General features: G+C 44.9%; 1 protein-coding gene across 4 annotated transcripts in view; it reads right to left on the bottom strand.

Annotated features, from left to right (window-relative positions):
* KDM4A (lysine demethylase 4A) overlaps positions 1-18,903 on the bottom strand; it is a 35,987-nt gene extending 17,084 nt beyond the window's left edge. Inside the window, exons 1-13 of one of the 4 annotated variants that reach the window (XM_068239476.1) lie at positions 18,665-18,903; positions 16,687-16,868; positions 14,075-14,250; positions 10,530-10,644; positions 8,851-9,044; positions 8,716-8,765; positions 6,278-6,381; positions 6,047-6,184; positions 4,495-4,673; positions 3,551-3,720; positions 2,199-2,497; positions 1,003-1,117; positions 705-886 (exon numbers count right to left, since the gene is read on the bottom strand). In XM_068239476.1, the coding sequence (XP_068095577.1) occupies positions 705-886; positions 1,003-1,117; positions 2,199-2,497; positions 3,551-3,720; positions 4,495-4,673; positions 6,047-6,184; positions 6,278-6,381; positions 8,716-8,765; positions 8,851-9,044; positions 10,530-10,644; positions 14,075-14,250; positions 16,687-16,824 (1,860 nt within the window). In that variant the 5' untranslated portion in view covers positions 16,825-16,868; positions 18,665-18,903. Of the gene's footprint in view, positions 1-704; positions 887-1,002; positions 1,118-2,198; positions 2,498-3,550; positions 3,721-4,494; positions 4,674-6,046; positions 6,185-6,277; positions 6,382-8,715; positions 8,766-8,850; positions 9,045-10,529; positions 10,645-14,074; positions 14,251-16,686; positions 16,869-18,321; positions 18,447-18,664 lie in introns of those variants that run through there. The other 3 variants (XM_068239473.1, XM_068239474.1, XM_068239475.1) reach the window with 3 other exon arrangements.
* Between the last annotated feature and the right edge of the window lie 6,976 nt (positions 18,904-25,879).

The following is a 25,879-nucleotide window of genomic DNA, read 5'->3' as shown; positions in this document are numbered from 1 at the left end:
AAGGTTATTATACTGTTGCATAACTTTTAGAGCAGAGAGGAAATTCTGAGTTCAGGCTCGTTTTAAAGAGAACATTTAGTGCTTTCTTAACATAATTAACTACTATAAGACCGATCCACGCCAATGGGCGTGGCCGCGGAGTCAAGTCCTAGGGCTGCAGTTCGCAGGAGATTGCATGCAGGCTGCGTGTGCATCTCCTGCTTGTGGAGGGGGGGGGGAGGAATCGCCACTCGGGAGATTGTTAGACGGCGTAACTCGTAACCGCCGTCTATTTACATGTACAGTGCTGCGATCTGCAGCAGCGTTGTACTGGGGACAGCCGTGTGACACGGCTGTCCCCCTGGGGCACATGAGAGCACTCGGCTCTCATAGGCAGAAGCTTATGACAGCTGATCGCCAGGATTGGCCAGCTGGGGGGAGAGCGGGGTTTGAAAGAAAGAAAAAATTGTGAAAAAAAATATTAAAATAAACATTTATAGAAAAAAAAAAAATAAACATCTGGGGGACGATCAGACCCCACCAACAGAGAGCTCTGTTGGTGGGGGGGGGGGGAGGGAAATCACTAGTGTGCTGTGTTGTGTGGCCCTGCAGCTTGGCCTTAAAGCTGCAGTGGCCAATTATGAAAAAAATTAGCCTGGTCTTTAGGGGGGTTTACTGCTGCAAGTGGTTCCAGGTCTCAAGGTTATCTGGGATGCTTAGCTCACCTGGTAATAAGTCTGGAAGAGCAGGCACACGGAACAGTGCGGGGGCACCTGAGACATGGCCTGGTTATATTCCCTCTCCAGCTGAAAATTCTGAGGTTTGTTCTGCCACAGCAGGGATAATGGTTTGGCCCAGGGTTCAGTTTCTTCAAACTCTTCATCCATGACCATCTGCTCAGGCTGATCTATAGAAGCAAAAAAAAATAATAAAAATAAATTAACATAAAATACATATAATATTAAGAATACTGTATATGTAAGCAGAGACAAGTTAATGAATTTCCCCTCGTCAGGAACCTACCATCTTCACTTCCGCTGTCCTTCATCACCAGTGGGTGGTAGCGGGGAAGTTTGGAAAGAGGCTGCCTTCGGCTCTTGGCATTTTGATGCTCGTGGCTCATATGCTTCTTAGCTACCTGTAAAGCAATCAAACAGCGTCACTGAAGGAAACCAACTCCTTATTTAAATTCTATTAAAGCCAATGGGTACCGGATTCAAAAAGAAAAAGTCAGATACTCACCTAAGGAGAGGGAAGGCTCGGTCCTAATGAGCCTTCCCTCTCCCGGTGCCCTCGGTGCTGCGCTGGCTCTCCCGTTCGCGTCCGCCGCTGCAGGGACTTCGGAGGTCTTCGGGAGCACTCGGGCTTCCGAAGACGGGCCGCTCCATACTACGTACGCGCGAGTGCGTCATAGAGGGCGCTCGCGCATGCGTAGTATGGAGCGGCCGCGTCATCGGGAGCCCGAGTGCTCCCGAAGATCTCCGAAAGCTCCCGAAGGCATACGGAAGTGGCAGTATTTGACCGAACTGGTCGAATACTGCCACGGGGGATCCTGCGCGGGACCGGGCACCGGGAGAGGAGGGGGAAGGCTCATTAGGACCGAGCCTTCCCTCTCCTTAGGTGAGTATCTAACTTTTTCTTTTTGAATCTGGTAAACATTCACTTTAAAAAAGGAAATCATTACATTGTACTAGAGAGCAATTCATTAAAAAGTTACTGATAAATTAAGATATTCTGAGGGTGCATTATTGCCGACAGCAAGGAAGTCAAACCCTGAGCCATTTACCAGCAGGCTAAAAAAAGGTATAAGAAATTGAAATTTTGGGGAGGGAGAATGTGGATAGAATGGAGCGGGAAAGGAGTACTGCAGCCATCTGCATCTCTAAAAAGGGAGATTTTCCATGACTTGCATTTTATTACTGGCGAGTCCTCAGACAAAGACGATCTGGCTATTAAAACTGTTTAGGACGTTAAGAGCCTCTCCCAAGTTTTATGTACAGTTCCCCTGGTGCAACAGCAGAAAAAGCTTGACAGAGGTTCTTCTAACCTAACCTGCTACCACTCCTATCCCCAAAACACTTCTCAGTTTCTCTGGAAGAGGGGCAAAGCAATACAGTACATTGAAACTGCCCATGTAAGAAGACTACAATTGTCTAGAAGTCAGTTTATGACAAGCAACCATGCTATGTATTTTGCTGTTGCACTGTGACAACACTGACCTCTTCCAGTTCATGCTCTGTGAAGCTGGCCATAGAGCTGGTTTTCTTCTGCAATGCAGCTTTGCCATGCCCTTTGGCATAACTGTGCCCACCGCTGTACTTCCCAGAGGTGGATCCCTGTTGGGTGTCTGAATCTGAGTCGGATGACGCAGAGCTGTCGATAGAACTGTCTTGTGAGGAGGAGGAAGAGCTGTCTGCGCTGCTGGATGGGCTGCCTGGGTTGGAGAATGCAGTATCGTTTTCTGACATGCCATAATTTTCCACATTTTTCAAGGTTTCATATTGCTGGCCAGATGATCCTGCAATACATAAAAGCAAAGTCCATGGTAAGGAGAAGATAAAGTCAAGTTGTCCTTAAAGTAAAAAAGTTTAAATGTTTACATATTTCTCTGTAATCTGGCCTACCATCTTTAGATTACCCCACAGACACTGCAGATCAATGTCAGCCATGGACATGATTAGCTTGCCATGGACATGATTAGCTTGCCATTCCAAGGAGGTCACCTAGCCTCTCCAGTCATCATCATTCAATTATAAATGCTCACGCATCACTTCATACTCAAAAACAAACAAACAAACACGTCTGCCATGGTCTTCTTCCAGACTCTCTTCCGGAAAAATCCACTGTGGTGGATCTGAACTATATGCCCTAATTGGCTTTCCTCTCCAAGCCTCTGGCTTCTTTTTCATGAGAAGCTGAAGACTCAATTCACCACCTGTCAGCTACTCCTGTCCACCGACTGAGCGCCTGCTAGCACTCGGCACAGACTGTGGACAGGGCCCCCCCATGTAGTTGCTCAGACAAGAATAAGACATTTTTTCCATCACCATGCAATGTGACACGCGCGGTGTTTCGTAGGCTACTACCTAAAACCAATCACATATTAAGTAAATATGCAATCGGTTTTAGGAGGCCTATTCTATTAACCACTTGAGGACTGTACGCGTTACGGCCCGCAATAGAGCCAATTGCAGTCGGGAATGCGGAGAAAGCTATGTGTGGCCAGTCCTGTCGGCAAAAACCAAACTAGATGGCAGCGGGGGACCAGAGGATTAGTGAGTGGCTGCGAGGGCACAGGACTGCTGCAGGGGGCTGGTAGAAGCCCCAGGTGAGGGGGGAAAAAAAAAAAAAAAAAAAAAAAAAAAAAAAAAAAAAAAAACTTTCTGGCTTAAGGTGTCCCTTTAAGGCCTAGCTGCAGGGCCGCACAATTCGGCACACAAGTGACCCCCCCCCCTTTTCTCCCCACTAACAGAGCTGGGGTCTGATTGGTTATTCCCCCCTCCCTCCATCAACCAATCAGTGTGATTGGCTGTCATAGGCTCATCCATGTGCCTCTAGCTGGGAGACGTACCTGGTTCCATATCCTCTGGACTGCATTCCTCCTCTTCCTCCTTCACCTCATCTACACAGGGGGTCTCCGCATCACACTGCGCATCTCTGAAGTCCTCACTCTGGGTCAGCTCTTCTGGGACCTCCAGACTCACTCTGTGCCGTTTGGTTCCAATACGACGCTTAGTCACACTGTTTTTTTAAAATAACAAATCAAGTAAGATTCATGTTCTACATAGTTATACTGGGAAACATACATGCAATATAAAATGCAAGCAGAAAATTATATTAAAGTGGAACCATAACATAGTAAATTATTCAGGATACCTAAGATAAATATCCTGGTTTCAAAATTAGAAACATTTCCTATACCTATATATTGGTATGTAGCCTCACATTCCCACTGGGGCTTAGCCTAGGCTGACTATTATGCAGCATTCTCCCCACCAGAGCATTCTGGGAGAGTAGAGATTTTTCTACTGGCTTTAGTACGCTCAGTAAATGAACATTTCACAGAAATTATCTGCCAGTACTAAAGAGATTGTCACCTATGATCAATTTCAGGAGTATATCGGGGAGAGATAATATTCTACAATGAGCAAACACTGACTAAATAATTTATAAATGAATATTGTAAAAACAAGCAGCTAATTTTATTGTGATTTGTATTTAGTCTACAGTGCTTTTTTAAATACTGACTGCCATAAGAAATGTAAAATTACAAAACAAAAACACCAAATCCAACAACCCTCATTTCCAGGCTTTCAAGTCTGACAGGTCAGCCACTGGCTTCATATACATCAGATACTCCAGTGATTGTACAGCTCTGGCTTTATTATTTGGACCACCTGCAATCACCAAATCCCCCCTCTGCTGCATTTTACACCCCACATAATGCAACTAATAAAAATGCCAGGAAATTGTAATATCACTTTGTAAGACTATTCCATGAAAGAATCCTCTGACCTCTTCTTTTGATCGCCATCATTTTGCTCATCCACAAATTCTGCAGCCTCTGGGGTGGGCTGAGTGTGGTCAATGGCCGTGACGTCTTTGCCAGCTTGCCACTGCTTGTAGCGCTCAGGCTGAAATTTACGCACAAAGACCTCCATGGAGATTTTCACCATATCTTTTCGGCAGGAGCACTGGAAATACAACAGCACCAACATTATCACCATGCCAGTCATTTCACTGGACAGACATCAGCTGCTTATAGGGAAACATACAACAATATGTTATTACATCACAAATGAAACATTCTTCAGAGCTCAAACTTTTCATTTCTTCAAGTACATAAAGACCTTATTTTGCTGCAGTCTAATATGTTGGTGCTTTATAAATACAATATATAAGTCTACAGAATATGCTGCTGTAGAGACTGTTACTGCAACAAAGTTACTTTCACACTGACACATTGCGTTGAACAACATAACCACATAGTAAACGCTGTGCAATGGTGCATTAGAAATGCAATGGAATATGTCAGAGAAACATGAAGCATGCTGCAAGTTGCATTGCACTGTATGCATTGCCATAGTGTTTTTACAGGCAGTGCAACACCAAATAAAGCTAGCCTAAGCAACACATTTCTGCTCACAGAACATTACCAATCTATTTGAATGGGTGTGTTTCCTGCTCAACATGAAGCAGATTTTAGCTCACAAGAATATTTTTTATTTTCCTTAATCCGGTTGGCATTATTAAATATTTGTGATAGTCTTGTCAAAACAAGAATAACCTTTAGGGCCCTTTTCCACTATGAAACGCGATCGCGATTGCGATCGCGATTCCGATCGCGATCGCAATCGCGTTTCAATTTCCACCATGCGATTGCGATTGAGCTACTATACTCATTATAGTCCAGCTCAATCGCATACAAAACGCGGCAGGACGACGATTGCGCTTTGACCAAAATCGCATCGCAATCGGATCGCACTAATGGAAATTGCTGCTGCAGTTTCCATTACTTTAATGTACCTTGCGATTTGCGATTAGAAGCAAATCGCAAATCGCAGGCTAGTGGAAAAAGGCCCTTAGTAACATGGCCCAATAACAAGCCCACCTCTAAACCCCAGATTTCACAACCGAGCTCATCCCTCGAACAGGCCTTTCTGAGATGTAGGCAGCAAAATCGGGTAGTACATAAAAAAAATTAAACAAACCGCGGAAGAAGTCAAGCGAGTATTTAGGATCTCCACAAATCATCTCACAAAAGGTACTACAATTCATAGTTACATAGTTATTTTGGTTGAAAAAAGACATACGTCCATTGAGTTAAACCAGTACAAAGTACAACTCCAGCCTGCTCCCTCATATATCCCTGTTGATCCAGAGGAAGGCGAAAAAACGCTTACAAGGCATGGTCCAATTAGCCCCAAAAGGGAAAAATTCCTTCCCGACTCCAGATGGCAATCAGATAAAATCCCTGGATCAACATCACTGGGCATTGATCAAATTCATTCCCCATCTTTGTACAGAATATACAGTTTGCTGTAAAACTATTCAGAACTCAGCTTACCAAAACGGCCTGTTTCCCATATTCAATCCACCTTAACGTGGCGAAGTTGGTGGACTCGGCACAATTGAAACCATGGTTGAAGCCAGCATGGTAACCGTACGGGAAAGTGATCATGAACTCTCCAGCTTCCTGTGTAATCTGGGGAAAAAAGGGGGTTGAGATCAGATATCAGTGCTCATTGTGCAGATAACGATACCACTTAGGTTTCCCCCTAAAAGATCTTCTCTATACCTTGTCAAAGGGGATGCCATATTTCTTTAGGATGAAGGGAGAGATAACGGTCATCTTGTGGCGGAGAAAGGCCTCACAGCTCTGAGCGCTCCCAGGGAAGAAGCCTGTGAAAACCAGACAACTTCTGTGAAAGCTGAAGAATCTCCACATATTTCAGGACACACTAATGCTTTCAGAAAAGAGACCCTGTCACCACAGCACCCAAGCAGAAATCCTGCTACACTTTATTGGGACTTGTATTGGCACAAAAATCAACATATAGTGCATAAGAATTCAAAGCCCCGCAACTTTTCTTTTTAACTGATCTAATCTTAAAATGATGTTCCATGAAATGCATGCGCAGGCTCACGATGAGGCCTGATGCTGTAACTGCTGCTGGGTGCATCAGAGGCGGGAATCTTGGGATTTGGAAATGCAGGCTCTGCTCTGGGAACCACTTTAAAAAGGAACTTAAGTGAGAGCTACATGGAGGCTGCTATATTTACTTATAAACAATACCAGTTGCTTGGCAGTCCCGCTGAATCATGCAGCTAATCCTGTTAGATTTGTAACACCTGATGTGCATGCTTATTCAGGGTCTATGGGTTAAAGTATTAGAGGCAGAGGATCAGCAGGACAGCCAAGCAATGTGCATTATTTAAAAGGAAATAAATAGGTCAGCCTCTATACCCCTCTCACGGCATGTTTGTATATACCGGTGCTCAGACCATACAAAAAGCAAAGACTTTTGGGGAAAGACCAGCAGGTGTAAGATATCTAACCTCCGAAACCAAAGATTAACTGGGTTCTCCAAATGCAGTCAAAGGGGAAAAGTCCTAGCCAAGGAGCAGCCGTCACTCTAGGGCAGTGCTTTGCAATGTTCCCCAAAGAATGATAACAGATAGGCCCAGTGCACACCAAAAACCTCTAGCAGATCTGCTGAACGCTTAAGGTTTTCTAAGCAGATTTCAGAGCGATTCTAGGCATGTTTAGAGACGTTTTCTAAACATGCGCAGCGTTTTTTGGAGTGGTTTTGTGTATCAGATTACAAATATTGTTACAGTAAAAGCTGTTACTGGACAGCTTCTGTAACAAAAACGCCTGAGAAAACGCTCTGATCTAGCGTTTGAGTGGTTTTCCACTTTCCTATACTGTAACATTGAGTCAGAAATCTAAAAAATGCTGCAGCCCCCGAGTTTGCGTTTGAGGGAAAAACGAGCCGCTCTGGTGTGCATCATCCCATTTACTTTCATTAGCCAAGCGGTTTAACCACTTCAGCCTACAGCGTGGAAAATCTCATGCATCCGAGCAACGTTCACCTCCCATTCATTCGCCAATAACTTTACCGCTACTAATCACAATTAATTGATCTATATCTTGTTTTTTCTGCCACTAATTAGGCTTTCTTTAGGTAGTACATTTTGCTAAGAATTATTTTTTTTCTAAATCCATTTTAACAGGAAGATTAAGAAAGAAATGGGAAAAAAAATATTTATCAGTTTTTGGCCATTGTAGTTTAAAATGAATACATGCTACCGTAATTAAAACCCATGTATTTTATTTGCGTATTTGTCCCGCTTATTACGCTTTTTAAATTATGTCCCTATCACAATTTATGGAGCGGATATTTTATTTAGAAATAAAGGTGCATTTTTTCAATTTGCGTTCATCACTATTTACAAGCTTAGAATTTAAAAAAAAATTAAGATGCTCTAACATGTATATTTAAAAAGTTTAGACCCTTAGGTAACTATATTTTTTTTATTGTAATTTTTTAATTTCTTTTTCAATTAAAAAATGTATGTGGGTGATTTTAGTTTGGGAGGTAAACAGCTATTTTTAGGTGTAATATAATGTAAATCTTTACTTAAAAAAAAAAAAAATGTATGTGGGTGCAGTTTACTATTTGGCCACAGTCAAAAAAGTTCCTGGAGCGTACGATCACGCTGCCAGGAACTATTAGGAGGCTGCAAATTTTTTTTCCGGGCAGAAATACCGCGCTCTCTTCTTAGAAAGCGTCAGTATTTCTCCGGGGGGCTTAGATTGGTGAATGGGAATTATATTCCCATTCACTGATCGGGGGGCTAGCGGCAGGCAGCGGGAGCGCGCCTGATCGCGCGCACCACGCTGCAGGAGCAGCAGTCTATCTGGACTGATATATCCGTCCTGATAGGGCCAAGTGGTTAAAAACCGCTTCAGAACCGCTATGGTGTGCACCAGCCCAAACTTAGTTCTGTGCGATTGCCCTTTGACTGTTCTGACGCTAGGAGATCAGAAAAGAAGTCTGAACAGAAATTGAACTTGATGAGTACTTCTCCATAATTCCAACATACATACCGTAAAACCGGAACTAATAGCCAGTGCTTGGTGAAGGGCATCATCTATGGGCTCTTTTTTTAACTCACATTTCAATCTTACAAACATTTTAAAAATAAAATTAAACTGCTGCTGTGTCTCACCTTTGGCCAGTCTCTCCAGCCTCTTGCCATGCTCTGGTGGTATAGAGTACCTGAAAAAGTAACAAGAATTAATCTCTGTACAGAAAAAAGCAAAGACGTCTGTTGGAGAACATTCAACAATATTTGTTGACTTGCCATGATTTAGGTTCTCCAAAATGCAAGTAATTGATGCTGTAGAGGTCCATATCTTCTGTGTGCCAGGCGAAGGAAGTCTTCCACATACCAAAGTACAGATATGGGGTGTTCACACCTTCTATGGTGATGCCACTTTCCCGCTCTACAACATCCAGGATGGTGTTGAGGCGTCCGATGTTCCACTCTTCCACATTCTGTAGGCCAACAAGAGAACCATTAGGAGCAGCATAAGACTGTTCAGAAAACATGTGACACTCAAGACATTAGTCAAATGACAAAGTCAGGAAAATATTCACAACTTAGCAGTAACAAGCAACCGGGATGTGACAGTAAAAGCCATTTCCCAATGTAAAATTTCTCTTGTCCAAATAATGTTTTGGGTAATTATTTTGGAACAAGCCCAATACAAATACACTGAGGGGCTCCTGGCTGAGTAGTCCGTTCAATTTAGAGAACAAGTGGGAATAATGCAGAAGTTAAAGGGACGCTTAAACCAGGAATAGAAAAAAAACAAAAAAACAGTTTTTCTTTCCTGGGGCTTCCACCAGTCCCCTGCAGCCGTCCTGTGCCCTCGCAGTCCCACAGAAAGCCCATCTACTCCCTGTCAAGGCCTCTCAGCAAAAACAAAAATAGCAGGTGGCGGGGGACTGGAGGCTCCGTGAGTGACTGCGAGGGCACGGGACGGCTGCAGGGGACTGGTAGAAGCCCCAGGAAAGATAAACTGATATTATTCCCGGCTTAAGTGTCCCTTTAAGTTAGGAAGTCTGACTGGTATTGAAGTGATCCCAAGCCGAAACGCTGGTTCAAAATAAGATAGTAACCTGAAGAGAGTGCAGCCTCAGGATCCTATTGAGGCTTTCCATGGTGGTCTGATGTCCCCCGTCGTATTGGAGCGCGCCGCCCTGCCTCTCCCTCCACATCGTGGCCACACAGCTCCTCTTGCACAATGGCTGTGCAATAGCCACACGCAAGCAGCACATAGTCCATGACTGGCTTACTGGGCTCGCGCAGCCACACTGCAAGAAGAACTGCATGGGCCTAATATGATTAGCGACAATTACTTTTCTTCCGGGGGCTACGCTCAGCGATGAGGGACATCGGAGCTCCAAGGGAAGCTACAATAGGATCCTGAGGCTTCCCTCTCTTTTGGCAAGTATCTCAGTTTGTATCCAAGCTTTAGATCAAGTACAATTTAAGAATCTGAGCCTTCATTCTGAAACCGTTAATGATTTTTTTCCCCCTTAACTGCATTGGGTAGGCTGCCTGTGTATGATAGTGGCTGCCTCCACTGCTTCGCATTCTCCCTTGATTCTCTCCCACAGTAAGTCTTTTATTTTTCTTATATTACAGGCAACTTTATTTAAGGGTAATACAGTGATGATCATTGAGCTGCAAGTTTTCCAGGCCAATAGCAGCAACTTGGAACTGAACAAAGCTCTAAAGTTTCCAAGTTTGATTGGTTCAGTTTTAAGATGGCTGCAACTAACTCAGAAAGTTCACATCTCATGTCAAACATACCCAGCAAAGTGTCTGTTCAGAGAAAAGAAGTGTAGTTAAGGTGTCCAGACAGCTGTGCCTAACTAATAAATATTTACGGTGATAGACAGTGGGCTCCAGATTCCCTTTAACTACTTATTCACCACGGGTTCTAAGTGAAACAAGTCCCCTAAAACAAATACCTTATTGTAGAGAGTACCATTCACATCTGCCCCATATATTGGAGCATTGAATGTCAGATTCTTCCAGTATTTGCGCTCCAGATCTTCAAAGTCAGCATAGCGAGGTGTACAGAACCTGGACAGGGAAGAAAATGAAAAAAATAAAATAATCCAAACTATAAGGGGGACTTGGAGAGACTGATGCTCTGATGCTTTATCAAAGGGGAGGAACAGCAGCAATCAGGATGGCAACAGAACAGTTGAAAACCGGTTAGTCCCAGCCAGTCTCCTTTATTCCCCCCCCCCCCCCCCCCCCCAAAAAAAAGAAACTGCAAGCACAATGCCAAACTAACCTTCAGCAACCCCCACGTTTCCATGACAGACATTACTTAAAGTGGATCAGAGATGAACTTTTACTTATTGCATAATTGTGTTCCTTTCCTATTGTTTATAGGGCATTCCTCAAGCAAAATACTTTTTTGTTTTAATACTCTAATTCCCTATAAACTAAACAAGCCTCGCCCATAGCTTTTCAGAGCCTTGGCACTTTCAGACAGTAGCAAGGGCTCATGGGAGCTCTCTGTCTGGGCAGGAGGAGGAGGAATTACTAGCCAGAGATCTTAGAGGCAGAGGGGAGGAGGGGGGATTAGTTTTTTTTTCACAGGCTGAGTGCTGAAGATGCAGATAAGCCTGCCTGTGTGTAATGTCTACAAACAACATGGCTGCTGTCATTTTATCACAGGAAGAAATAATCATATTCTATTGAAGCTGTTTGCAGCTAGATTTGCTGTGTAAACTATAAACTTTAGACAAGATAAAGACAAGTTACTTGTTATAGTTTGTTTTTCATCTCGGATCTGCTTTAAAGTGAACCTATAAAGAAAGGGGTATATATTTCTACCTTTCCTATTAAACAATGCTTATTGCCAGGCTGTCCAGCAGATCCTGTGCCCCCAAGGTAAGGACCATACTTGTCACAACTGCATGCATTATCCCCACAAGCAAAATCGCATTACAACTAAAAATCAATGTTAATCAGTGAGAGATAGTTAGGACCGGAATTAGATTTTTGTATGCAGGGGATAAAAATTACATTTTGAAACATAATATTGCACGTGATGTGCATTTTCACACTGAATCATTCGGTACTGTGGAATAACATGCGTGTATAGTGCCCAAAGTGAAAACAAAAACTGCATGTGGAAAATTGAGTACACTTTCTGCACTGACAGTTGGGGTCTTTGCCCAATACCTTACGCTAATGAACCAGAACCAACATACAGACCAGGTGCTCTGGCTAAAAAGAGTGACTACAATGGCTGCATGCTTGTGTCAGCTGTGTGACTCAGGCATCTGGCCTACAATAATCAGCAGGACAGGCAAGCAAATCACTTTTACTTCGGAGTCCTTTCACACTTTGGTTGGTGTGTCAAAGTGCACAAAATAATCGCATCGCAGAAGCAATGACAGTCATATGGGACTATCACATTCACTGCGGTGCATTGGGTCCTTTCATAACGCAAGAGATACTCTTGCCTTATTTATATGTGTTTACACTGGCAGTGAGGCGCACAATTATAACTGTATGCATCACTTTATGGTTCCACCGCAGTTACCGTGCAACGCTTTGGAAACGTTGCGATTAAAGAATAATCACATTGCAACAACATGTTTAAAGTGTTAAAGAGGCTTCAGGGGCACACAAGAAAAACAAAACAAAACAAAAAAAAAAACACCATCCAGTTATTCAGAGTTATATAGTGTCTAGTTCTTGTGAACCCCACATAATAAAGTCCCAGGTTTCTGCGCCCGTGCTTGTAAGGGGGGGAAATGTCACATGTGGGTAGTTGCCGGTTAAAGAGACTAACAAAATTTTCTGCCGTATTTATTCTATACTATAAGTTCCTACACCTGTTCTAATGTGGTCTGGCTTGCTGCAGCCTTTTCTAGTTGCACTGTCTCTGTAATAAATCTAATCTTCTTTCCTTTGTCAAGCCTTGTCGAGGCAGAGAGGAATGCACTGCTCTGCTGTGATAGGGAGAAGTTATACACACCTCCTCCACGTCCCCTGCAGGCTTTGTGTGTGTGTGCTGTGTGTATATGAGTCAGACAAGGGCCTCAATTCACTAAGATCATGCTGGAGATAAGGCAAAAGAAAACGTACCAACACACAGTAAGAGAGTTATCTTATCTCTTCATTCCTTAAGTTACCTCCTGTGTACTTATTTTCACATGCAGTTAATAAACAGCCTGTCTAACTCTAGAGTTGTTTTAAGGATAGACGAGTTAACTTTAGGTTTGCCTTAGGTAAAAGGTTTCCGGAATATGACATGCCTCATCACCATGGTGATCACTCTAGAAACGTTATTAAAGACAGGCGATAAGCTTAGTGAATTGAGTCCAATGTCTCTGCTCACAGCCAGAGTCTGCAGGCTCAGGAGCTGTGACCTTGTGAACAGCTGTGAGTGCAGAAGGGTCAGTTCAGAGCTCAGGCAAGCAGCTAAGGCGACAAGTGGTGCAACATTCCAGCAATCAAATCCCGTTTGAGAGGAGCCTCTGCAAACAGGCACCTGCTCTGATGACGTTTTTCCTGTTTGGCGGCCATCTTCATTGTTTACAAAAACAATGAATAAAACAGTGATTTTTTCACCAACAAAGCAGCAGGGAGCAGCGAAAATGTCACAGAGGGGGCTAGGAGAAGACAACAGGCTGGTACGTTTATGTAAGATTTTCACAGTACAGATTCAGTATGCGCGATCCATATGTGTGGGGTTTCAGGGAGCCTATGCGCCACTGCAGCGCCCGTTATGTGCTAAAAAGACTAGTATTAAATAAACTTGGATATGCAAAGTTTAAAAAAACAAACAAACAAATAAATCAGGCTAAAGTTTCATGAAATATTTATGATACTTCCCCCATCAGGATCACTACAGAGGTCTTAGTAAATCAAGCACTTAATTCTCCTAAACCAAACATAAACACCTGATCTGCTACATGTTTCATATAATACTTTTCAGTCTAGCAGCTACAACCCAGGTGACAGTTTACACAATTTGAATGACAGTACGCTAGTGAAAAAAAACCATATTCCACAGTGAAGAAATGCCAAAACAAATTATGCAAAGCAGAAAACTACATCTGCCAATGCAGCCTATGAAATGAAAACCAAAAGAATGAATCATTTACATGTGGGAACTGAAACCTCATACTGGTTATAAAACACAAATGAGACTAATAGGAGAGTTCAGTCCCTCCAATGTCAAAACAAATGGCAACTAGTGGCTTGTTTCTCCCTTCCAAGCCAGTCAGAAGATACAAGACTAACAAGCGACCAGACAATAGGGAGACATGGATTCTGGTGACAGCAAACACTACCCCCTCGCTTTGCTATGAGACGTGGGTCAGATGACAAGGAGTGAGCAGGATGGTGTAAGTCACTCTGGAGGAGAAGATGGTCTAATGATTGGTGCAGCATGAATTTTGCAAAGAAAAACAAAACACACAATGTGCCCAGGGGCTTTAACTGAACTTTTCTTTGACAGGCACCACCTCGTACTAGAACTTACTTATCACTATTGGCGATTCGCCTAAACTCCTTGACAGTCATGGGCTTCTTCTGTATATTGTACTGTGTAAAGAGTCCAGACTGGCCTGTAACCACCTGCTGAATAGGAGCCGGGATCACGAGATCATCCAGGTCGTCATAACAAGTTCGAGGCTTCCACTCCTTCGGAGGAACCACCTGCGAGAAGTCAGAACAACAATCAGAGAGTGCATAAGGCTGAATAAAGACCCAGTCATAGAATGTATTACAATGCAGAGCACTAGAAAACCAGCCAATGTAAATGCAGAATACAGTGTACTATAGATTAGACACCTAAGGCTCCCCTCCTTGTAGCAGTCACAGCATTAATCCACACATCGGCAGAATTCCCTAGAGGGAATCCTCAGACAGTCACCCCTCAGAGGATCTAGCAGTCCTTGTTGCCCAGTAACTGTCCTCTGGCAACTACATGCAAGGATTGCATCACCACCTAGCAAGTCACCCGACAATTACATTTCTCTCTTCTGTAAGTCGGTTCTTCATATTACGGTTCCTGTCCCATACATCCACTGAGGACTACTCTATGTGATAACACCACATTCAATATGTCGAATGCTGGGAGCACACCTGTGTGCGGGAAACAAGAGTTTTCTGCCCTTCCTCTTACTGCATTTTTCTATTATGGTTCTGCGCATTTGTATGTGTCTTTCATACATTTACATATTTTCCAATACAGTAATATCCCCTCATCAAAAGGTAAAAACAGAATCCTTTATTTTGCAAAACTAAAAAAAAAATCCCCACCTATAAAGCATTGTATGTGAATTGCATGCGATTCACATACAGATACTACGTGGAAATATCCAACATGTGTTTTCAAAATGTTACATTACGAAAAATGCAGCCCATAAACTTTCATTATGTGCTATTCAAAACAAGTGTGCCCCAAACCTAAAGGTGCTTACACATTCACAATGTTCGTCACCCAAAAGAATCACAATTCCTGTTGTGTGCCTTGAGGACAGAGTTGGGGAACTATGCCTTAAAGAGATCCTTAAAGGAGAACTGTAGTGAGAGGGATATGGAGGCTGCCATATTTATTTCCTTTTAAGCAATACCAGTTGCCTGGCAGCCCTGATGGTCTATTTGCCTAAAGAAGTGTCTGAATCACACCAGAAACAAGCATGCAGCTAATCTTGTCATATCTGTCTAAATTTGTCAGAAACACCTGATCTGCTGTATGCTTGTTCAGGGCCTATGGCTGAAAGTATTAGAGGCAGAGGATTAGCTGAATAGCCAGGCAACTGGTATTGCTTAAAAGGAAATTAATATGGCAGCCTCCATTTACCTCTCTCTACAGTTCTCCTTTAAGCCTAACAAAAAAAATAAAATAAATAAATCCGTTTTACTCACCTGGGGCTTCTACCAGCCCCCTGCAGCCATCCAGTGCTCTCGCAGATCCTCCTGTCCCACACCGCCAGCTTGTGTCTATTTAGGCCGACAGGCTTACTGCGCAGGCCTGTCCACGGGTACCCTTCTTCACGCTCCAGTCTGCAATAGCACTATTGCGGACGGGAATGCAAAGAAGGCTACGCGACGCCAGGCCGGTCAGCGAATCAAAACTAGCTGGCAAATTTAAGACTAACTAGATGTGATGCTAAAAGAGTGTGGTCCACATAAAGCATCAAACCAGTTGATATGGAGAGGACAGATCTCTGCAAGCCATACATCTAGCTATGATGACAGATTAGACCAAGAGACAAATCTCTTTCTAATCGAATCTGATTAGAGAGATCTGTTGGATGCCCATACACCGCAGGCCAATTCCTGATCAATTGAATCAGCCTTGTGACGCCGCATCTGACCACCTCGCCCCCCCTCCCCCGAGCAAGTTATACATTACCTGTCCGTGGTCTCCAATGGCTACAGGCACTCTGTTCTTCATACACGCGCACCATGTGGTTGCCTAGCAACGTGGCAGAGTGTGTAATGTCTGACGTCACACGCACACCCTTAAGAGGCAACCACATGGGGCGCATGTGTATGTAGAGTCCGCCTGGATCCAGCAGACAGGTAATTTACAACTTGCACTGGGCATCAGGGGGACAGTGCCAGAGACTACGTCTCGTTCGATGATCGTCCTAAAATTGCATGCCGTTACCGCCACGCACCAGATCGAGCAAGTTGGCGCCGCATCTTGCAGCATGTGCGATCTACTTATGCAACCAATTCCGTCTCAAAATTGGTTGCAGTGTCAGTCAGGCATGCACTTGGCAGCACCGATTTTCATCCAATTCCATTATAATAATCGAATGGTCGATCGTCTGCCAAGTCGCCTGATGTATGGCTACCTTTACAGTAGAGAGAAGACATTATCAGTAAATTGTTAACTATTACGGTTTGCATAGAGATTCCATGCAGCTTTAAACTGGGCCAATCAAAACAGGAAGTGCATTTGATTTGCCCAATTCCAAGCCACAAACAATTTGCATGCAAGCTGGAATTAATTGCATGTCAATGACCATCTCTAGTAGAGAGGACCACAAAAAAAAAATAAAAAAAAAAATGGTCCTCTCTAAGTGTTAATCAGTTGTTGGGTTGTGATATGCTGCATAATCTAAGTAAAGTTCTTACCTTTGCCAAGCCTGCACGGTGAGCCCCTTGAGACTCTATATAGGCTATATATCGCCTAAAGTTGCGGAATTCCTCCATGGTTGGATAAAAGGTCATAATCCGCGAGCTGGGATTCGGGCACTCATTTTCGCCTGCCATTCTGATGTCAAAACGCCCCAGAAGGACCTTTCAGTGCCTGAGGTCTACAGATTAAGAAAGGAAAAAAAAAGTGATAAGTATTGTGTGCAAAAACAATACTTCATAAAATTGCTTTCAAAAATACCAAGAATTTCAAAGATAAAAGCAATTGAAATAAGCACACATCTGGGTGTCAATGAAAATAAAATAGCACTTCAAACTGGAAAAAAAAAAAAAAACACCACAACAAACGAAAACCATTTAACTCTGACCTACTGAACTCAATTATCTCCCCCCCCCCCCCCCCCACCCCACCCACCCAACACACACTTGGCTGCCACAGCCATAGGTGGCTGCAAAGCACGGGAGTGAGCCACAACAACGCAGGTGGAGGCAGCCACAAAGCTACAGAAACACTTTAAAACGCCAAGCTGGAGTAGTGTTCCAAATGTATAACGATTTACAACAGATGGTTTATAAACACTGGAACCCAGCGATTCTTGCTTCACTACAAAACAGTTTTACATCAAATGGTTTGTATTTTACATGCTTGGTCCAGATATAACTATTGGTTAAATCCAAATTACACATTTGATCTGGTTGAATTGAATGGATCTCTATAAAAAAAGTGCACTTTCAATTTTAAAGAGTGACTATTTGAAATTCAACTTAAACACCCATTCTCGCAAAGTGCCGAGCCATCTACTAAACTAGTCAGGTTGGTTCCTACAAAGGACTGCACTTTGCATACAATTGCCACTTGCACTCTCTTGACCTTTCTACTTTGAGATGCTAAGCTTCTCATTAACCATCTATACTGAAGCCAGCAGAATGTGTACGTTTATTCCTGGGGAGAAACTGCCAGCCAACCTTCTTACAATATGTATACATAACTAGAAGGAGGGGGGTGCAAGACTTAAAAAAAAAAACTAAACTAAAAGTAGTAGTCTGGAGAGAGTCTATAATTCAGGAGGTACCCACACTTTCTCGGCTTGTGAGCAACTTTTAAAATTAGCAAGTCAAAATGATCTATGTACAATTTTAGGAGTACAATTGTGTAGATACAGAATGGAAAAATAGCAGTAGATCGCGATCTCCCAATGGGCACATCTGCTATAATTAATCATTGTCTCCTATATCTCATTAGCCCCAGGCAAAGCTCCAGTACAACTCTCAGAATTTCCATTTCCTGCAGATGTAAATAAACTCTTCAGCAAAAAAGTGCCATTTCTATGGATGAACACGCAAGGCCAGAGAATGAGTGATGGCCCTGCACAACATGTATTACAGTCACATCAGGCAGTGGTGACTGCAGGCGAGTCATCAGCTAGAAGATTCAGGATTAGGGCGATCCCTGTGTCATCACTCTGCACCCCTCCCCCTGCACGGCTGACTTTCTATAGACAGCTATACATACATACGGATATATATATATATATACATACGGATATATATATATATATATATATATATATATATATATATATATATATATATATATATATATATATTTAGTACCGATATAACAGCAGCGGGTCAGACCCCGATACAGATACACACTGCTACGCTGCTCCGGCCGTTCAGCAGCCCCGTCCCTACCGACGGGCTCTCCGCTGCAGGCTTGTCCCCCAGTGATTGACAGCACGTACCGGAAATAGCAGTGGCCAAGGGGAGAGCCCATTTGCTCAGGCTAAGCGCTGATTGGTCCAGGATCCGCAGACCGGAAGCGGGTAACAGGGAAACGTGCGTAGCGCTCCTATTGGCTGAGAGAACGATCGGTCTTTCCAACCGTCCCAGTAACCCACCCTCGGCCGCTAAGCGATGCTATTGCGCGGACAGACGGCGGCGAGTAATCACTTACCTCCTGGGGTGAAGAGTGAGCCTCAGGGTCGCTATCACCATACGGCAACCCCAGATCCTGGCGTGTGTCCAAGGGACGCGCTATCCGAGGAGACCGCCGCGTATAGAAATCCCCGTATTGTCTTGTATGGCCGCCGTAATCCTCCGATCTACTGTCTATTCTGGTGCGCCTTCCACCATCGCCTTTCGCTTTCTACCAGCTGCGCATGCGCGCTGTAGTGTTATTTAGCAGGCCTATGGTAGCTCAGACTGAGTAGTCCAATGAATCCGCTGCTCTGCAGGCCGGGGGCGTGGTGGTCGCCTAACCCGCACTCTGATTAGGGGAATGGTAACAAAGCGTCCAATCACAGCCCAGTTGAGCGCCATTGGGGTGTGGAGGATTCGGCTGAGCTGTGTGTGTTATTGTCTGTTATGGGAGGAGCTGTGGTCACTGCCCCGCCCTCCAGCTGCTGCTCCCATAGAACAAACAAGGGAATCTTATATCTGTTGTATCGTTGTTATGTAATGTATATGATGCGAACATAATCCTCTGTGTCGCTGGTCACACTTGACAACTAAAGCGTTCGATTTTAGGTTTATAAACAAAAAGAAACAGTAATGTTCTCGGTAGCATTGTGAAATCCTATTAAACTTTTCGTTTGGTTGAAGGAACTTTATTGAGAACAGATTTATTTGAAAAAGGCCCGATCAGGCGCTGTAAAACATTTTTTTTCCTTTAAGATTTTTTTTTCCACCTTCGGCAATAGATAATTATCATTTGAGAAATTTTATTTAATTTTCCTGCATTTCCTACATTTACTTTATTTATACAACCAATGGTTTTAATTTATTAAAAATATAGACAAATCAAACATATTGGCTGATTTCTTTAGAGTCACTTTGAGGGCTGGAACCCACTAGATCGATTTTTTGAGCGTTTGGGGAGCGCTTTGAATCGCTAGCGCTTTCCCTAAACGCTCTGCCAATGTAAATAAATGTAACAAATTCCACAGTAGCGATTGCGATTAGCAAAATCGCAATCGCAGGACATACAGCATTTTGAAAGCGTTTGCGATTCAATGTAATGTACTGAAGCGCTGACAAATCACTCATGAATCGCTACACATAGCGATTTGAGTGCGATTGCAAACTGTAAATAAAATTATGATACATTGAAAGGATCAATCAGAGTTAAAATCACTAATCGCAAATCGCTACACAATCACTGGCAAAAAGCTTACACTTTTTAAAATCGATCCCAAAAGCGCCGGAAAATGCTCATGAAATCGCTTACAAATCGCTTATTTTTTTATTGTATTTATAAAGCGCCAGCATATTACGCAGCGCTGAACATTAGGTTAGGTTACAGACAATATTTAGGGGTGACATACAGCAAAATGACAATACATGAATACAAGAAAGACCAGATCATGCAGCACAGTATGAGTACAAGGTAATGCTTAGTCAGTCACTGGAGGGGAGCATGGAGATTAGGCAAGTTAGGTTCACTCAAATGCATAGCATAGGTTCACAGTAATGGAGGTGCATGATCAGGTAGGACACAAAAGGAGAACCCTGCCCAAAGGCTTACAATCTAGAGGGAGAGGTAAGGACACGAAAGGTAAGGGACCAGAGTTCAGCTGTGGGTTTAGAGCACTTGTGAGGGGTAGTAGGCCAGAGTGAAAAGGTGAGTTTTGAGGGCTTTCTTGAAGATGTTGAAGGAGGGGGCTGCCCTAATGGGTGGAGGTAGGGAGTTCCATAGTGTTGGAGTAGCTCTTGAGAATTCCTGGAGGCGTGAATGGGACTGGGTGATGCGGGGGGCGGTTAGGCGAAGTTCATTGGAAGAGCGGAGTGAGCGGCTAGGTGTGTACCTCTGAGTAAGATCGGAAATGTAGGTTGGACAGGTTTTGTGGACAGATTTGTAGGTCAGACACAGTATCTTGAATCTGATTCTGGACTGGATAGAAAGCCAGTGGAGGGATTCAAGGAGGGGATCCGCCGTGGTGGAGTGATGGGAGCAGTGGATAATTCTGGCTGCCGCATTCATGATGGACTGCAGTGGGGCTGTTCAGGTCATAGGGAGACCAGACAGGAGACCAGACAGCAGGGCATTGCAGTAGTCAAGGTGGGAAATTATGAGGGCATGGATGAGGAGTTTGGTGGCGGCAGAGGTCAGGAAAGGGCGAATCTTACAGATGTTACGAAGGTGGAAGTTGCAGGACTTTGTGAGGTTTTGGATGTGGGGAGTGAAGGAGAGTGCGGAGTCCAGGGTGACACCCAGACAGCGGGCTTGAGAGGTAGGGCAAATGGTAGTGTGGTTAACAGTGACATGCACGTCTGGGAGGTTCATGGATGGCCGGGGTGGGAAGATCATAAATTCCGTTTTGTCTAGATTTAGTTTCAGGAACCTAGCGGACATCCAGGAGGAGATGGCTGATAGGCAGGAGGAGACCTTGTCCATGGTAGTGGTGGATATGTCAGGGGTGTGGAGGTAGACTGGGTATCATCTGCATACCGATGATAGTTAAAACCCATGGAGGAGATAACCTTGCCAATGGAGGATGTGTATAGGGTGAACTGTAGGGGGCCAAGGACCGACCCTTGGGGGACTCCCACCGAGAGGTGGTTGGGGGTGGACGAGGACTCATTGAAGGCGGTTGTGAAGGAGCGGTTGGAGAGGTAGGATGAAAGCCAGGACAGGGAGAGATCGTGAATGCCCATGGACTGGAGGGACTGGAGGAGTAGGGGATGATCTACTGTGTCAAAAGTTGCTGAAAGGTCAAGGAGGAGGAGAATGGAGTATTTACCTTCAGCTTTAGCTAAGGCAAGGTCATTGACCACTTTGGTGAGAGCAGTTTCAGTTGAGTGGGCAGGCCGAAATCCAGATTGCAGTGGGTCTAGCAGTGAGTTGGCATCGAGGTACTGGGTCAGGCTTTTGTGAACCAGACGCTCAAGGAGTTTTGAAGCAAAGGGGAGGAGAGAGATAGGACGGTAGTTGGAGGGTAGCAAGGGGTCAAGGGAGGGTTTCTTGAGCAGGGGTAGTACAGTGGCCTGCTTAAAGTCTGAGGGGAAGGTGCCTGTGGATAGGGAGAGGTTGAAAAGGATAGTGAGGACTGGGGCCAATTCCGTGAAGTGAGGCTGGAGTAAATCGGAAGATATGGGGTCAAGTGGGGAAGTAGTGGTATGGGAAGTCTGCAGTAGGTGGTTGACTTCCTCGGTGGTAGTAGGAGTGAAGGTTGTAAAGCTTATTAAAAATGCTAGCGATTGTACTGCGATTTGTAGTGGGTTCCAGGCCTACAGTGGCATAGCTAAGGAGCTGTGGGCCCTGATACAAGTTTTACAATGGGGCCCCCCAAGCACTCTACATAACAATTGATACAGCGCACCAAAACCTGCCAATGGCAACTACAGTGTCTGAGGTGCAAGAAGGTGATGGGGAACAGTTTGTTAATGATTACCACTATTCAAAGTATCTATAGAAGTGATTATTATGAGCACAGGACCAATAGAGAGCTAATACTGCAGTTGAGGGAGGGCCCTTCGGGGCCCCTCTGGCCCAAGGGTCGCGATGCGGACGCAACCTATGCAACCCCTATTGATACGCCCCTGCACTTTTACATAGATCTATTAAATTGATTCTGAATTTAAAAAAAGAAAATGATCTGGAACCATGTGTGGTAAAAAAACAACAACAGTGAACATTTACTTATTTTTGGCTCCCTAACCCTCTATCAGTAGGCTGGCCTCCATCTTACTTCTCTCCGTGCTGCAGATGAAACAGTTCGAAATAGCCACGGTAATGTCGAGCTGCCCTGGCTGCTGCAAAGCATGCAGGGAGGTGTAGTCCATTAATGTTAATATATGTCCTGACTGGGGGCTAGGGAGCAGCCCCCGAAGGTAAATAAAAGCCTGCTACCCCCCAAAAGTACACAATATTTACACATCTCCAGCATTGCAACACCACGTGTCATCATTTGACATGTTGTGGGGTTACCTGGTGGCATACAAGGCACCAAGTCATGGCTGAGGCCATGCTCAGATGTAATGCCACATTTTAAAAGTTTGCGATGCCACTAAGCACCTGGCCTTTCCAGGGGAGCAGCAGTCAGGCAGTGAATTCACTACCTTCAGCCCCTCATGGAAAATGAGTCTAATGCTGGGCATACACGAGTCGACCCGGCGGCTCAATTAGCCGCCGGATCGACTCCCGCCGCGTCCCCGCGGGCACCCGGATCGATTCCCGCTCGTCCCCGCGGGCACTTCTTATCTTCCTTTCGTTTGTTTTCTATTGTCCGCCCGCAGGGATCGAGCGTGGAATCGATCCGCCGCGTGATCGGACACGCCGGAAATTATCAAGCGAGCCATCAGCGGCTCAATTGATAAGGGCCCGTCGACCCGTGTATGCCCAGCATAACTGTCACAATGAAGCTATGTACACTACATACAATTTGTGTCTTACAAATAAGTATAATAACACTATTATAATAGTTCATTTAATAGCAAGTACAGCAATATGATAAAAAAGGCCATATTTTATCATATTTATTGTGGACGGAATGTAACATACAGCAATATGATAAAAAAGGGCCATATTTATTGTGGACGGAATGCAATGGATCGGGATAGCCACGCCGCACGTTATCCACTCACGTTGCGTTGGGTACAGTGAAGTATACAGTCAATGAAAAGTATGTTTCACTCTTACTGTTAACACGCGTTTAGCAGTGATGCATCTCATGCAGTGCGTTACAATATCGCAACCCGTTATACCAAAATGCACCTGCTGCACTATGAACATTGCATAGGTGGTGCATTGCAGTCAGTGCAGTTTTTAGGATAAATTTCTCACAGGGCGAGAAAACAATGACGGTATTCTCACCCCCCAAACAATGACGGTACTTTGCATGAGAGTTGTAGGGGATCTTAAAGATCTGAACTGTTGTGGTCGTTATCACCGCACGTCGTGAAATGTCATTTGTGTAAATCACGCACCTGTACCCACATCTCGAGACCGTGGAAACGCTCGTCGCTCAAAAAATTGATGGTTGCTGTAAAAATTGCTGTAAAAAAAGTGTATTGGGTATGGACCTTTACAATTTGTAACTGGCTATACCATTTATACTTGGGGGGGGGGGGGGGGGGGCAGTCAAAACAGAGGTTGAGTTCAGAAATAAAGAAAGCACCTACTAAGCCTACACATGAGATCACATAGCAGATTGTCTAAGCAGGAATTAAACTAACTCACTACCAGCTTCAAATCCATGGATCATACTCAGAAGATTATATAGCAGATAATGCCTGGTGCACACCATGCAATTTCCCATCAGATTGGACCTGTCAGAAATTATTGATTCGACAGTCAATCTGATTTCTGATCGTTTTTCTGATCGATTTTGTATAGAAGTGGTTGGAAAATCGATCAGAAAAATGATCAGAAATCAGATCCGACCTGCCGGAAATTATCGATTCAACTGTCAATCCGACGGGGAAATTGCATGAAGTGTACTAGGCATTAGAGTACGACTCAAACCAGGGCAGAGAGGAGCAACCCCCCCCCCCCCCTTTCCCACTGAGAGTGTCCACAACGGGAGGAAAAGCAATAGAGGTCAATAAAGCTAGTGGGGGGAGGGAGAAAGTCACTGGAGCTGGTGGGGGAGGGCAGTCACTTGGTTACTAGAGCTAGTGGGGGGAGAGGTCACTGGAGCTAGTGGTAGGTGGCAGAAGGTCACTGGAGCTAATGAGGGGAGGGAGGAGGTCAATGGGGCTAGTGGGAGGTGGCAAAAGGTCACTGGGGCTACTGGGGGGGGGGGGGAAATAGAAGGTCACTGGGGCTAGTGGGAGGAGGAAGTTGGTCACTAAAGCTAGTGGGGCGGGGGGGAGGAGGTCTCTGGGGGTAATCAAAAGGCCACTGTAGCTACTGGGCGGGAGAGAGGAGGTCACTAGGGCTAGCAGGGTCAAGAAGAAGTTCACTTGGGCTACCAGGGTGGAGGGAAAAGGTCACTGGGGGGGGGGGGGGCATAAGGTCACTGGGGCTAGTGGGGGGGGCTACTGGAGGAGGCAGAAGGCCACTGGAGCTTAAGGGGAAGAGGGAGGAGGTCACTGGAGCTAGTGGGGGCAGGGAGGTCACTGGAGCTAGTGGGGAGCGGGGGAGGTCACTGGAGCTAGTGGGGGGAGGGAAGAGGTCACCATCACTGGGGCTAGCAGGGACAGGACAAAGGTCACTGGGGTTAGTGGGGGGAGGAAGAAGGTCACCGGAGCTAGCAGGTGGAGGGGAAAGGTCACTGAAGACAGTGGGGGCAGGTTGATTCATACTTACAAAATTCTGGCTGCAGGTGTCCATTCCTCCACTGTCCCAAGGGGCCAAGGCTTACTCCAGGCAGGTCTTCATCCTGTTAAGCACTCCTTAGTGCACAGGAGGCTGGGGGTGACCTCTCCCCTGTGCAGGGGGGCGGGGCAGGGCTTCCTCTGGACATGAGATGGGGCTTCCTCCAGTCACACTTCCAGACACGTGCTCCTAAATTATGATACGTAGATGGCTGATTTTTGCATGTAATCAAACCCTTTTGTACAGTGTCACAATAAATTGGTCTACCTGGCAAGTGGCAACATATTAAGAACCCTAGCCTCATATGTAATTTTTTGAAGTTGTAAAATTGGGGTAATGTGTCGCTAATTATGCGAGTACTGGGAGACCACAATTTAATGTATCATATGATCTTAAATGATATGGTGTAGCCTTTTTTCTTAAACGTGCTCCTAAATTAGCTTCCAAGGGCTGCAGATGGCCTTTCCTGTATGCGGAGGCAGGGCTCACATTAGCCAGCAACCCTAGCCATTCGTGTCCCATGCAGGAGGCGGGGCTTCTGCAATTGGGGGCGTGGCTTATAGCGTCCGGGAAACCTTGCCTAAATGTCCCAGATGGGGACAGCCAGAGGCGGGACAAGGTCCTCCAGCACCCAAGGCTGAGACACCAAAGTGCGCCCCTCCATCCCTGCCACCCCAGCCGTCACACACTGATTGCTATTAGACTAAGAGGTGCCCCAGGGCCCCCAACCTCCCCAACACCTTAATATCTAGTTATCTGGCTTGCAGTCACTGCTATGTATCCCCTTTTCTTATTTCTTTCTGCTTCAAACACAATTAGGAATGACAGCTGAATGAATTGTGCGCCCCCTCCTACACTGCGCCCTGAGGCTGGAGACTCTCCAGCCTATGCCTCGGTCCGGCCCTGGGGACA

Source organism: Hyperolius riggenbachi, chromosome 6 (genome assembly GCF_040937935.1).
Source record: "Hyperolius riggenbachi isolate aHypRig1 chromosome 6, aHypRig1.pri, whole genome shotgun sequence".
NCBI lineage: Eukaryota > Metazoa > Chordata > Amphibia > Anura > Hyperoliidae > Hyperolius > Hyperolius riggenbachi.
This window is presented reverse-complemented; position numbering and strand designations above follow the sequence as displayed.